The following is a 12,925-nucleotide window of genomic DNA, read 5'->3' as shown; positions in this document are numbered from 1 at the left end:
CTCGATTTTAATATTTTAGATACGGTATAATATTTAATTATTATCTCAGTATATATATATATATATATATATATATATATATATATATATATTATATTAAAGCATAAAACTAATTTATTATATATTTATATATAAAAGTGGAACGAGGACCGCTGGAATAATATCCTTATAAATCAATAATTATGGTATGTTTTTAGTCAAGTATATTTAGTTTTTCATTAAAGTAAATATTTAATATTTAATATTTATTTATAAATTAGTTAATTAATTATAATAATATTTGTGCGACTCGATTTTAATCGAATCACAAATTCAAACGTGTAAGGTTTGTCCTTTGATTTGCACGAACGATAATGAATTTTGTAATTGATTCAATATTTTTACCATTTTGAGAATTTAACCAAATAGGTAACTTGGAATATAATCTTACCATATGAATTCGCTTATTCTCGTGTATAATAAATAGACTCGTAGTTCCATTCAGAGCTGACTTTATTGGCTTCGGACTTAATCTATAATTCACACATCTATTAGCAAATAAGAAAGAAATGACAAAAATGATGCATGTTTTCATCTCTCGTGCTTCCCAACGCAACAATCCAAATATACTTTATTTTTTATTTTTATTTATTTTTATTTTCATGCTTATAAGGTAGGAATCATCGAAAACGTCAAACCATTCAAACAAACCATTGAATTTTTATCACCGGAATTCTAATTCCAAATCATGTGCCCGAACGCCTCCCTAAACATTATAAAACTTCAAATTTATATCTAAAATATTAGGATCGGTCAACCATTAGAGATAGTCAACAAAATGGTCGTCCATCGGTGGGTAACAACAACTATGTGGAGTAGTAGTGGTTGTTGATAAACATCAACCGAATTTGGCGGTTGCCAACATTAAACAACGAGGGTGGTCGAGGAATATTTTGATTGTTTTTGTGTATCAAATTTAAAAAATTTCAATTAAACACTAAAAAAAACATTTTTTCTCACATTAATTTTGAATTATTGTATGATTTTTTAAAAAATTAAATACGTAGAAAGCGATCCAAATATAATTCATCTGTTCATCAAGATTTTAACCTAAAGACCAAAACGGTTGATTTAATTGGGTTGGGCGGTGATCGAGACTTGTTTCTAAAGATGGGAAGACGAATGGGATGTGCCGTTCAAACGTATTTTCAAATTTTCATTTTTATACGTACAAATTATCCAATACTTTTTCTCAATACAGAGCTCTCGATTCTGTTCGATTCAATTCGATTCAGCACAAACGGAAGAACCAAACCGTTGAGCAGGTCAAAGCGATTTCTCTTGCCGCTGACCATCAAGTTCTTGGTGGGTCTGCTTGAGATTTTGGTTCTTCGATTGCCTGCAGCTCAAGAACATCATACTGTGCGACAACGATTGGTTCTCAAATCAACCCCTCCTGAGTTTAGGATTGTTCGGTACGATTACGGCAGCTCCTACAATAAAGCTCGAGAGGATGGCTGAGGATGACCTTCCCAAGGTCAGCTCTCTGTCATTGGTTGATTTCATTCATGGACTTTTGCTTGCTTTATTGTGGGTTTATTTGGGTTTTGATTCTGATGCAATTTTTTTTTTCTAATCCTTTTGTTTCCCCATCTGGATTTCATTTGATCGTTACCCAGTTGGATTTAATTTCATTATGGTGCAGTCATGCATCATAATCTTTGCTCATAAACTGTAGTTCTGTTGTTATTAATTTGGGATTATTGTTCGGTTTAGAGTCGGATTCCATCTGTAAACGTTACTCGGAGAATGGGAAAAGCTGTTTGTCTGTAAATTTTTTTAGAACTTTCACGATTGTTTGTGGTAATATTCAACGGCTTGTATATCTTTTCGTGCGAGTTGGAAGAGTTGATGGAAATGAAAAGAGATAAAATTATGTACAGTATGATCAGCTAACCCAGCTGGGAAAAATTGCACCCATATCATCACCGGATTGTTTTGATATGCAGGTAGGTAGAAACTTTAACGAGATTTCGGTTATGTGGAAATTGTAGCGATTAAACAAATATGGATATTTCTGCAAACATGATGAGTAGATAAACTTATGGTAACCTAGCAATTTCCACAGAACCATGATAGATAATTGCTATCCCAGAAAGATACGATAGTTGTTGTATGGCGTCCTTTTGGTTATCTGTATGGATTCTTATCTGCTTTGTTTAGATTTTTCGTGATAATGAATATCTATATCTATGTTTCTTACGAATATAAATAAATCATGCCAAAATGATGGAGACGAAAACCCGTAGCTACGAGAATTTCTATCTACAGCAACATCCTTAATCGCTTATCCGCTGTCTAGTTAGTTGTTATTTTTCCCCTCATTTTCATTTTAGTGTCCTCACATTAATACAAGTTTTCTGTTTCATTTAAAGAAGTGGTAGCTTGCTAGTGGTATGACAAGCTCAGATTTTTGTGGATTGCCAGCAATTAAATCTTTTGAAAACCTTCATTATTTTGCTTGTTGGCAACGTTTAAAAGCTTCATATCCTTTTTCTCATGATTTTGGCATGTACAGGAACATATCATAGCATCGTTGGCAGAGGATCGAGAATCAACTTGTTGGGGTTGTGGGCTGCGCCTCTTGCTCCCATCAGGTGCATCTACTTTCAAGTGTGGTTGGTGTGGAGCCATAACACTTCAAACTGCACAGAAGCAAAAAGACAATTCCTTAAAGTGGAGGTGGTTGCGAGACCGGGGTTTTGTGTGTGTCCTACTTGTATTCATACTTTTTGTGATATGTAAGAGGCTTCTCTGCCTTTTATTTTATGTACTGATTAATGTTTGTCGAAATAGATTCCGTTCTCTGGTTGCTAACATTTTTGGAACAAAACAATTTTAATTATTGTTAGTGGGATACAAGTTCTATATTTCTCTGTACCCACTATTTTATAATCATTTCCTTGCAGTTGATATGATAATCCATAGATGTCATGGTGTTCTGACCTTCCATGGATTTTCTTTGAAGTGCAGGTGGTGGTGTATGGGCCGTATATCCTGTTGTTTTCTCAGTCAGCCAATTTTGTGGAATTTTCCACTCCACTGTGACCATGGTTTTGGCTGTAGCCACCCTTTCTTCGTTCAGTCTTGCTGCATTTAGATCTCCCGGAACACCTCCAAATGTCATATGGGGCAGCTATCCACTTGTAGAGAAGGGTGACCTTGAAAACTATACCTTCTGTAACTACTGCTCGAAGCCGAAGTCACGTAGAACTCATCATTGCCGCTCCTGTGGTATGTGTGTTTTGGACATGGACCACCATTGCCCATTTGTAAGTTATTCTTTCGGAGATCTTCTCAAATAAGGAACAATTTCTTTTACTCTATGTCTGTAATGCACAAGATAGATCACTGCTTAAAACTTGCTCATACTTGAAATGTCGTAGGTGTAAAGAAATAAGATCTTTTCATGAATTGGGATTAAGAAAGAAATAATGGGGTTGCTTACAGTAATAGGGACTAGGCTTAACCATAACTCGGAAGGCCGGGGAGATTATTAAAAAAAACAATCTACTTTCCCCAAGAGAACTACCTAAAGGAGTAGAGTGGTTAATTCCAATTATCAATGCCTTGGATGATTTTATATGCTTTCGTAATAATCAATGCTTCATAAGCAGGGTAGACTGGAGGGTTGTTGATGTGGCAGGTGATCCTTTAATGACTACTGAATCACTGCAGCTAGGAGCTTTGTTATTCTCTTTGCCGTTTGGTCTTGACAAATTCATTCTGACAGTCAGCATTTCTAATCACATTGTAGAATTTTATAGCAATAACTGGTACTAAATCAAGATTGCTTTGGAACCGACAAGTCTAACATTTGATTTAGTGTAAAAGATTGTCATTGAGTGAACCACCTTGGGTTTATCTAGTGATCAATAAGCGCCATGTAAACAAATAAAAGGCTTAAAAGGAATGAGTTCAAGTCATAGTTGTCACCTGAGATTTAATCTCTGATGAGTTACCTTGACAAACCAAATCTAGACGGGCTAAGTGGTTATTCCGTGAGAATAGTCGAGGTGTCTGCAAGTGGGCCTTGACACTCACCGATATTAACAAGGAAAAAATGACTGTGACACAGTGAGATAGAAACAATGTGTTAGCTGTGGACATATGGACTCTCCCTAACCCTCTATGCCTCAACACATTTGATACTTTTAGTAGAATGTCTGTTACCTTTTGGACCATTACTATGGATCCTGGTTGGCATCTAGTTTTCTGTTTTTGTATTTATTTTCATGCTGGTAATTTCGGCTTTAGAGAAGTCCCTGTTGATAAGCGAATGGTTCATTTCTTATGACCAAGGCTAATCTAGCATTCTGATCATAATTCTTTTGGGGGTGCAGATAGGGAACTGTGTTGGTGCAGGAAATCATAAACACTTCATTATGTTCCTTATTTCAGCTATTGTGAGTACAATTTATGTTTCAATCATGGCTGTATACTCGCTTTGGCATATATGGCCACCATTATCGGTCCACGAGTTGGGTCGCCTGAATGGTTCTGGAAGCAAGTTCGGTTGGAGTCTTTCAAAGGAAATCATTCATGCTGTTCTGAGATCCACAACGCTACTGTCTATCAGAGGGTTCATCCTTATTTATCTCTTTATCTCAAGTTTCTCACTTCAAATTGGATTGGCAGTGCTTCTATGCCAACAGCTATGGTACATCTACGAAGGGAAAACTTATTTGAGTCACATAAGTTCACAGGGTGATGATGGAGAGAAGGATTGCCAAAATCTTCTCCGCTTCTTTGGCTGCCCATCGGTTTCTTTCTCCCGACACTTGCCGATCTTTCGGAGCTCAAAAAAAAGACACGAGAAGTAAACAAAAGTAGTGTAATGGTAATCACTGTATCCCATATTTGACCAATATAATGATCATGAACTGCATTTTTTGGGTACCTCTTTCTGGTTTCTCTGCCATTTTTGGAACCATTATCTGAAACTCATGGCTAACAGGCCTTTGCATTGAGTACATCCAGTACAAGGTGAATAGGTTGAAGAAGGAAATTATGGAAAATCTTATAGAAGTGAGAAATTCTAAGTGTAATGATGGAAGTTTGTGTAGCTATAAACTGCTAATTATTGCAATGACAGGATCCTGATGTTTTGTTCAAATGTCAAAATGGAGTTGCTACCAACTACTCAATGTAGCTCATTGACCATAAATCATGAAAACTCATCAAAATTCGGTAAAGAATGCACTTATATGGTTCACAAAGTTCATAAACGCTGTGGAATCGTGATTATTAATTTTAGTTTCGTATACATGTTTCCTGAAAAAACGTTTTTTATTCATGCTTGAGAATTATTGATAGATGAAACAAAAAATTTAGTTGTAAAATTTCATAAAGCTTAAGATATGTCCACTTAAACCGTATTATTATTAGTTCAACATGGGCAAAGTGAAAAATCAAAAACCATAATTTATTGATTAAGGAATGTATTTTAACCATTTAAGTTACGCTCAAGTTACACTCAGATCCGTAGCTATCAAGTCTTAAAAGAAAATCTGTATAATATTGTAAAAATGCAAAATTAGGAAGAGTTGGCACACAAATTATGGACCATAAAATTTACAGCAGCCAAAGAGGTATTGAGATAAATAGCTAAACTCAGATCAAAATGAAGACGTTTCCAAGAAGGAATTGGGGCCTTATATTTTGAGCAGATAAGGTTCCAATTCCAACTTCCTGCTTTCTCCACGCATTATCGTCTCTTACAGAGAAATGGCAGAAGCTGGGCACCTTGTAGCAGCTGGAAATGTCAACTCCATTTCAAGTTCATTCAATAAGGCTGCTGCACCCAAATTTGCAACTCAAGCATTCAAAATCAAAGCTTCTTCAAAGAGAAATGATATCTCCTTGGTAAGCAGATTCTCCTTTTCATCTTTCAGATTTCTGCAGATATCCATTTTCGAACACTCTTCTGAATCTGAACAGTTTCTCTTCACACAATTTTCTTTTTCATGGAAGGAAAACTTGGAGTGATCTATTAGTGTCTCTAGAAAGTATATTTCTTCATACAGTTCCTTTCCATCTCAAGACTTTTTGTTTTAATGAAGAGAAGAAGCAGCAAACCTCCACGGCGTCTGATCACAATATCAACAGCAGGAAGCATGTGGCAGGGGAAATGGAGCTGTGATTACCTGCTTTCCCTGCAAGACTTCAACTTAGAAGACTTAGTAGAAGATGAACACAAAAACGCACACGTTTTCATCAATCTCTGCATTGAGAAGGTAATTCCAATACTTATTATCCAAAAATCTATTTGAAGTTGTTTATAACAAAATTTAGTGAGCCTATGTCTGGTTGATAGTTTTCTAAAAGAGAATTATTCTTTATCTTCTGCTTGATGAACACAAACTTGAATCTTCCAACGCCAATAACATCTCAGATTGAACTATTGTTGGAGACGGGAAGGGACTTGTTTAGAAAGAGATTGAGACTTTTGTTTAGGTACGAGTGGGTTAGGAGAGAGAAAAGAGGACTTTTCTATACAAAGGAAAGTGGTAACGTGAGATCCCACCTTGATTGAGGAGGACAACGAACCATTCTTTGTAAGGGTGTGAAAACCTCTCCCTAACCGACGTGTTTTCAAAACTTTGAGGGGAAGCTCGAAAGGGAAAGCCCGAAGAGAATATATTTGCTAGCGTTGGGCTTGAGCTGTTACAAATGGTATCAGAGCCAGACACTGGACGATGTGCCAGCAAGGAAGCTGAGCCCTAAAGGAGGGTGGACACGAGACAGTGTACCAACAAGGAGGTTGGACCTCGAAGGGGATGGATTGGGAGGTTCCACATCAATTGGAGAAAGAAACAAATACCAAAGAAGATGCTGAGCCCCGAAGGAGGTGGTTGGGTGGGGGTCCCACATCGATTGGGGAAGAGAACAAAACATTCTTTATAAGAGGGTAGAAACCTCTCCCTACCAGTTACGTTGAAGGAAAGCCCAAAGAAGACAATTCCCTTTTTCCTTTTTCTTTTTCCTTCCATTATTATTGTTTTACATTTTTGTTTTTGAAGATGTACATGCTGAAGAACCCATTAATTAGCTCAAAGAGAGAATGGAGATTGAACAAAACTTTTTGAATCAATTTAAGAAATCCAAACAGCCAAAATGAGAAAATCCTACACAAAATGCTCTATCAGATTACTAGAATACTAACATTCCATTTATTTACCAGCACGCAAGTTTCGGGTTTACCGTGGATGGAAAGATCAACACATCCTTCACTCGAAAGTGCTGTACCTGTTCTTCACCATACTGCAGAGAGGTAGCTCTGTTAAAACAATCAAACAAATGATAATATCACATAACGTATAGTTCTACTTCCACAACTTTCTTTAATATGCAATTTGCAGAAAATGATGGCAGCTATTAGATTAAAAAGTATAGTAATCTTCACAATTTCCTTGTCATCTCTATCTCATCTATTCATGAGGGTTCAATTCAGCAGCATCCCAACCGAGGTTCTAACACCTACAATCATTTTAATCCAACAGATCAATGCAAATTTTAATGTACTTGTTCTGTCATCAAACAGAGCCAAACGGGAGACTACTCTTCCAGACATTGGAGGCGATGATCCATCGGTAAGTTTCTGAAGCTTTTGCATCTCTTCGCTTCAATCTCTAAGAGCTTTGGCACCCTGCTTAAAATTAAACAGGTGATCTACGTTAAACCTGGACTTGAAGCTGATCTAGATTCATTGGTACGTGACACAATTAGGCTTACCACCTCAACAAAGGTAAGAGTTGAATGTAAATAGGACTAGGTATCAATGACAATGACCATATCTAAATAGTACAAGAATCAATCGGAAGAACTTAACAATATAGGCATTTTCCAGGACACTTGCTCAGAGTTGTGTGAGAAATCTCAACCCTCAGTGCAATGTAAGTGGTCTTCATGTCATTCAAGCTTTCACACGCAATCAAAAGTTGGGACTAACAGAGAAATGTTAATTGCAGATATTGGAGCACAGAATGCTGCGTCTATAGACAAGAGGTGGTCTAGGCTTCTGGAGCTTAGAAAATCTCATTCATAGATAACCAACAATATATAGTACATATTTTGATGGTTGTTCACAAGGCTTTTATAACATGATTGCCCATTGGTAAAATTAAATTATTTATCATGGTTTCTAAGCCAATATCATCATAAAAGTGGTTGGCCTCTTATTGAATAGAAGTGGAACTACAATTAGTCTTGCCTTAACAATTATATTTCTCTTTCAAGTAATGGGAGACCCTATAAGTTACTACAGCTAGTAGGTAAATCATATAATCGTCCTTCTTTTCACCAAACCATTTATAAGATGTTTCAAATCAGTGGTAATGGTAACATGGCTTAGCTAAACCAACCAGGACATCCAACAACCGAATGCCGGATGCACAGCTTGAAGATATTGTAAAGTTACTAGCCATCAATGATGGCAACCTTCAAAGGTCATTATCCCACTTTTTGCAACCCCCCCAGAAGAAAAAAACCATATCATGTATCGGCAGCAAGGAAATTCCCAGGTAGTGACACCTGCGTTAAAAAAAAAAAAAAAAAAACTGGCTTAGTCATCAAGTAGCTGTCAAGGCATCTCTACTTACAGCCGAAAGTTCAAATCCTCCCACCCCTTTGTAATGTAATAATCTCAAAACTACATTAAAAGGTGAAGAGAGTTATAAAGCTTTTGCCTACCTTCTCCCCAAGTTTAAATGCTGGAAGACCCTTGTATGGGCATGTACTGCACCGAAAAGCGTCTCCGAGTCCACACTGAAAGTTGTATTGACATTAGCATGCAGACCCAATAAATAATAAGGTAGATGAATTGCAAGTGAAAGCAAAGAGACTGAACAGAGAGGCATAACATTAGTGGCAGAAATGAATAATCTCCCTTTCCATAAAAACATGAGGATAATCCAATTGATGCCATTTTTAAAATCATGAAGTAAATAGATTCTATCCATAAAGAAAATATGAACTAGATTTAAAATTATGAGCTTTTGTTACAAACAAATCTGTGGTCAATTAAGTATTTTACTTACACTGCCACATGCAGATTGAGGATTTTCCAACAAATCTGGAGTCAATCCCAGTTTTTCTACTTTCTCCTCTGCTTCAGCCCTACCACAAGAGCAGTTCTTGCAAGCTTTCCTTGTGCTGCCAACTTCACAGTCACCAACTGTACAACAAATCGAACAATAAATGGTAACCAACACTGCCTTCTACTAAATAAAATTCAAATGTGATATATGTCAATCATTTCATTGTTTACCTAACGGTAGCTGGGGTTTCTTCAAATCCTCCTCAGTCAATAAACTATCTTCATCGATCAAATCAGAATCATCATCAAGCTGAATCTTTGGTAAGCTTTTTGCCGACTTCTTAATAGAAAAAGAGGAGCCAATCTTCCAAGAAGGCTTTTTCGCTTTTATCTACGTACAAACAAGGTGCAAAAGTAATATAGCGTGCTACTTACAAGAAGTCAAAACAAAATTAACGTGAATTTGGTGAAACCAAATGGTTAAAGTTAAGGAAATCCTGGAGATGAGATGCCTTCCAACCATCTTTACATTGAGAAGTTGATGGAAGCAACATGAAACAAAGTATTTGGTCACAAATTACCAGCCATTTTCAACATTACTAAAACGTAGGACAGTGGTTCCGTCGATGGGGTAGAGGGGGCTGTCTAAAGACTCTAAACTAAATGATATCTGAATCTTACCACGAAATTCTCTATATCAGATGGAGAAGCTAATTTCTTCTCTGTTACTTGAGCTTCTAGAAAGCCTGTTAAAAGTAATCTTCTCACCATGGCAGGGGACTTCAAAAAAAAAAAAAAAAAAATGAGGGTAATAAATCTGTCTCTGAATGAATGTTCCAAATGTAAAAAATTACCAGCTATTCAGTAATTACCTCATCTTTCTCAACTGCAACAGATTGTGAAGTCTTGTAAATAAGGATCGTCCCATCAGGCTTCAGAACTCTTGAGATTTCCTCACACAACCGATCACTTGGAAAATCAGATCTACAGATAGAAATGACAACATCCATGGATGATGCTCCGAGAGGCAGCTTATCTATCATAAATCAACAACTATCAATAACACACTCATTATATCACGTGAACCTATCAACTCCTCATGTGCATGAGACCAAGAAAACACATAAGAACAAGAAGTAAATTTGGAGGGATGAAGATTAAAAGTAAACCATGACATTAAGTTAGCAGATAACTAACAAAATGCAATGAAAAAGTTGGACTAACAGGGAGTGGAAACTGCTAAAAACATTGAAATGTCACTGGTCTGCATGAAAGCTATCACATGAGACAAGAAATCTCGACTCGGAAGACACTGACCACTGGGATTTATTTTCAGCTACTCCGAAAGCTATGGCTTTCAGGATTACCGAAAGAGTTTGACACACATGTAGAGTGTGTATATATTTGTTTTAATTTTGAGTGAAAATATAGAAAAGGAGCTGACATCATTCTCGTTTTATCCTTCCAAGTCACTTATCAGATATCAGTAAGGCTGTTTATTTTGAGGAAACATAATATTTCGTTAAAATAATGAAAAAAGCCAGTGTCGGTATGTTCATGTCATCACTATAACACCAATTTACACCTTCAGCTTTCAAAATGAAATGCAAACTGCACAAAACCGTTGAACTAAATATCAAATTGATCGAAGTGTTGACTAAACAGCCCATGAGAAGGCATTAAAAAACTTACTTAGAGAAAAGGCTTGAGTGATTATTTGTGAATCACACTTTTCAACATATTCATTCCCAATCTCTTGTAAAGCATTAATAACAACGCTTGTAGCCAGAACAGCATCATCGGTAATTGCCAGCACACTCTTCATAGTGGTGTCCTACAATCACGAAGTTATGTACTTCATTCACGTTAAGGAAGAGGTGGATTAAACTAAGAAGAGAATGAATCCCATAACTTCACAGCATAAACAAGAGAAACTTAGAAGAATAAGCAAAACCAGCTTCATCTAGCACATCAACAATTATACTGACGAATAGTCTATACTTCATGAAAAATATATTAAATTTGGAAAACTCTGAAGAACTTATAAGTTGTCAATGAAAAAGACCTATTTGTGCTTTCTCTATGGTGCAAGGCCAAGAAAACGCTCGATCATTTTTTCTCTAATATGAGTTTGCTCTTAATTTACTTAGCAGTTTCCCATAGTGGTTTGATGTTTGCTTGTCTTTCCAAGTGACCCTAAATCCTTGTCATTTTCTAGAAACGTGTGGAGTTTCTATAGAAGTATGGAGGATTTTTAGAAAGGGATAGTCTCAGTCCACCTTGAGAAGTTTGCAAAAGAAACACAAACAAGACAATTGAAAAGCGGATTACGACAATTTCTGTATACGATGGGATAAAGTCATTAAATACAGGTATCGTCTTCTTTTAGCATTCTCCATGTAATTGAGATGTTCAAAGTTTTTACAGTTTTATTGCTCAGTCTATTCATTGATAGGATTTCTTGGCTCTGTAGATTTCCATTGGAGGAGACGACTCTTTGGCATAAATCAAAATCAGTATGATGTAATACGCGTACCTATAATTGGGTTTCCATTTGTTGATCCTCATCTGTATTGAAAAACCCCTGGGAAATTGATTGTCATTGCTAGCAATAAGTGAGGGGACTTGTGTTTGGAAGGATCCCTAAACTTAATCTAAGACTATTATTCATCCCAAAGTTACCTTACAAATATGGTTGTTTTTGTGAGTAAGCTAATAGTTGACTGGGATGAGGAGGCAGTTAACTGATTACGTGTGATAGAACGTATCATTAGATATGATTTGTTCATTTTTTAAGACCATGAAATCATCATAGTTAAAGTTAAACCTCCAAAAACAGATGCACATTAGTGGAGACATATATGCAAAAAATCCTCTCGTGCCAATATCAGGTGATATGTAACAAATCAGGGAGGTTTTTGGAAAGGCCTCTTTGCTTTTTCACCAACTTTTCCTAGACTCTACAACAATGTTTTTATTGGAACCTTGCTTAAAAAAAAGAATTTAAAGGATGATGAGTCCAAAGGTCGCCTATTCCTTAATTGCTACTCCAACTCTCGCTTCTGGGGTATAGGCTACCTTCCCTTATACAAGAAAATAATCCTTTCAAGAGAGAAATTAAGAACTTGTGGCTCGGCATTCCAAGGACCTTCATATAGGGGAAGGGATATGACTTAGAAACAAAATAACTTGAGAGAAAATTTCGCAGTCCATCTATTCTGAGTGTATGATCCCTTATCTGATTACGAAAGTGAAATTCTTCACCAAAATGTTCATCCGAACAACCCCAATGGAGAAAAACAGAAGAAAAAAAGCAAAAAAAATCATCCCATACACAAATTATCTACCATATCAAACAAACACAAATTCCAAATAATTGCATATCAGCTACTATTCCATTGAATCAATCATAAGACGAAGAAGCTGAAATTAAAAGAAAAGACAGAGAAATGAGATAATACCGAAGAGAAATAGCGGGCTGGCGGTGGGCGAGAGATGAAAAGGCAGGACTCAGAGAGAAAATCGTGAGAGAAACGACCATAAATATGCTTGGGCAAGAAGCTTCCGTTACTTCTTGCGTATAAATAATGGGCCGAAGTAGAACTGTACACAGATTGGATTGGGTCAATTTGGAGAAATTTTACGAATCAACCCAAAAATAGGTGGGTTTGGGGGCAGTTTATGAACCCTAATAAAACAAGCTACGAAATTTACAATAACAAGATGAAGTCATAAACGGAAGAAAGACAGCGGCGGCAGCACTGAACGGAGAGAGAAGGCGGCGGCTTCGCTGAATGCTGAAAGGGAGGCGAGGAGGAGCCGGCGGGAAGGAAGATTTGAGTGCGTTTA

General features: G+C 36.6%; 3 protein-coding genes across 9 annotated transcripts; 2 read left to right on the top strand and 1 right to left on the bottom strand.

Moving 5' to 3' along the window:
* The first annotated feature begins 1,133 nt into the window (after window positions 1-1,133).
* LOC111789634 (DHHC-type zinc finger family protein) lies at window positions 1,134-5,155 on the top strand. 2 transcript variants are annotated; one of them, XM_023670267.2, is made up of 4 exons: window positions 1,134-1,516; window positions 2,558-2,780; window positions 3,013-3,311; window positions 4,383-5,155. In XM_023670267.2, the coding sequence occupies exons 1-4, from the start codon at window positions 1,493-1,495 to the stop codon at window positions 4,860-4,862; spliced, it is 1,026 nt and encodes a 341-aa protein (XP_023526035.2). In that variant the 5' UTR covers window positions 1,134-1,492; the 3' UTR covers window positions 4,863-5,155. The 2 variants fall into 2 exon arrangements, with proteins under 2 accessions (XP_023526035.2, XP_023526036.2); XM_023670268.2 differs by lacking the exon at window positions 1,134-1,516 and adding an exon at window positions 1,533-1,988.
* A 560-nt stretch (window positions 5,156-5,715) lies between these two features.
* LOC111790972 (E3 ubiquitin-protein ligase, putative (DUF177)) lies at window positions 5,716-8,191 on the top strand. 4 transcript variants are annotated; one of them, XM_023672121.2, is made up of 7 exons: window positions 5,716-5,904; window positions 6,102-6,275; window positions 7,223-7,312; window positions 7,542-7,631; window positions 7,706-7,786; window positions 7,889-7,934; window positions 8,010-8,191. In XM_023672121.2, exons 1-7 carry the CDS (start codon window positions 5,767-5,769, stop codon window positions 8,084-8,086), a joined length of 696 nt encoding a protein of 231 aa, XP_023527889.2. In that variant the 5' UTR covers window positions 5,716-5,766; the 3' UTR covers window positions 8,087-8,191. The 4 variants fall into 4 exon arrangements, with proteins under 4 accessions (XP_023527889.2, XP_086978388.1, XP_086978390.1 ...); XM_087122262.1 differs by having other exon boundaries at window positions 7,401-7,631; XM_087122263.1 differs by having other exon boundaries at window positions 5,765-5,904; window positions 6,013-6,275; window positions 7,401-7,631.
* A 2-nt stretch (window positions 8,192-8,193) lies between these two features.
* LOC111790971 (anamorsin homolog) lies at window positions 8,194-12,925 on the bottom strand. Of its 3 annotated transcripts, XM_023672116.2 has the most exons (9): window positions 12,791-12,925; window positions 12,538-12,679; window positions 10,769-10,910; window positions 9,949-10,112; window positions 9,758-9,856; window positions 9,308-9,467; window positions 9,078-9,214; window positions 8,731-8,805; window positions 8,194-8,571 (listed from the first exon to the last, which is right to left on the bottom strand). In XM_023672116.2, the coding sequence occupies exons 3-9, from the start codon at window positions 10,899-10,901 to the stop codon at window positions 8,533-8,535; spliced, it is 807 nt and encodes a 268-aa protein (XP_023527884.2). In that variant the 5' UTR covers window positions 10,902-10,910; window positions 12,538-12,679; window positions 12,791-12,925; the 3' UTR covers window positions 8,194-8,532. The 3 variants fall into 3 exon arrangements, with proteins under 3 accessions (XP_023527884.2, XP_023527885.2, XP_023527886.2); XM_023672117.2 differs by having other exon boundaries at window positions 10,769-10,931; window positions 12,538-12,897; XM_023672118.2 differs by lacking the exon at window positions 9,758-9,856 and having other exon boundaries at window positions 12,538-12,898.

Source organism: Cucurbita pepo, chromosome 3, assembly GCF_057944985.1.
Source record: "Cucurbita pepo subsp. pepo isolate OVF chromosome 3, ASM5794498v1, whole genome shotgun sequence".
Taxonomy (NCBI): domain Eukaryota; kingdom Viridiplantae; phylum Streptophyta; class Magnoliopsida; order Cucurbitales; family Cucurbitaceae; genus Cucurbita; species Cucurbita pepo.
This window is presented reverse-complemented; position numbering and strand designations above follow the sequence as displayed.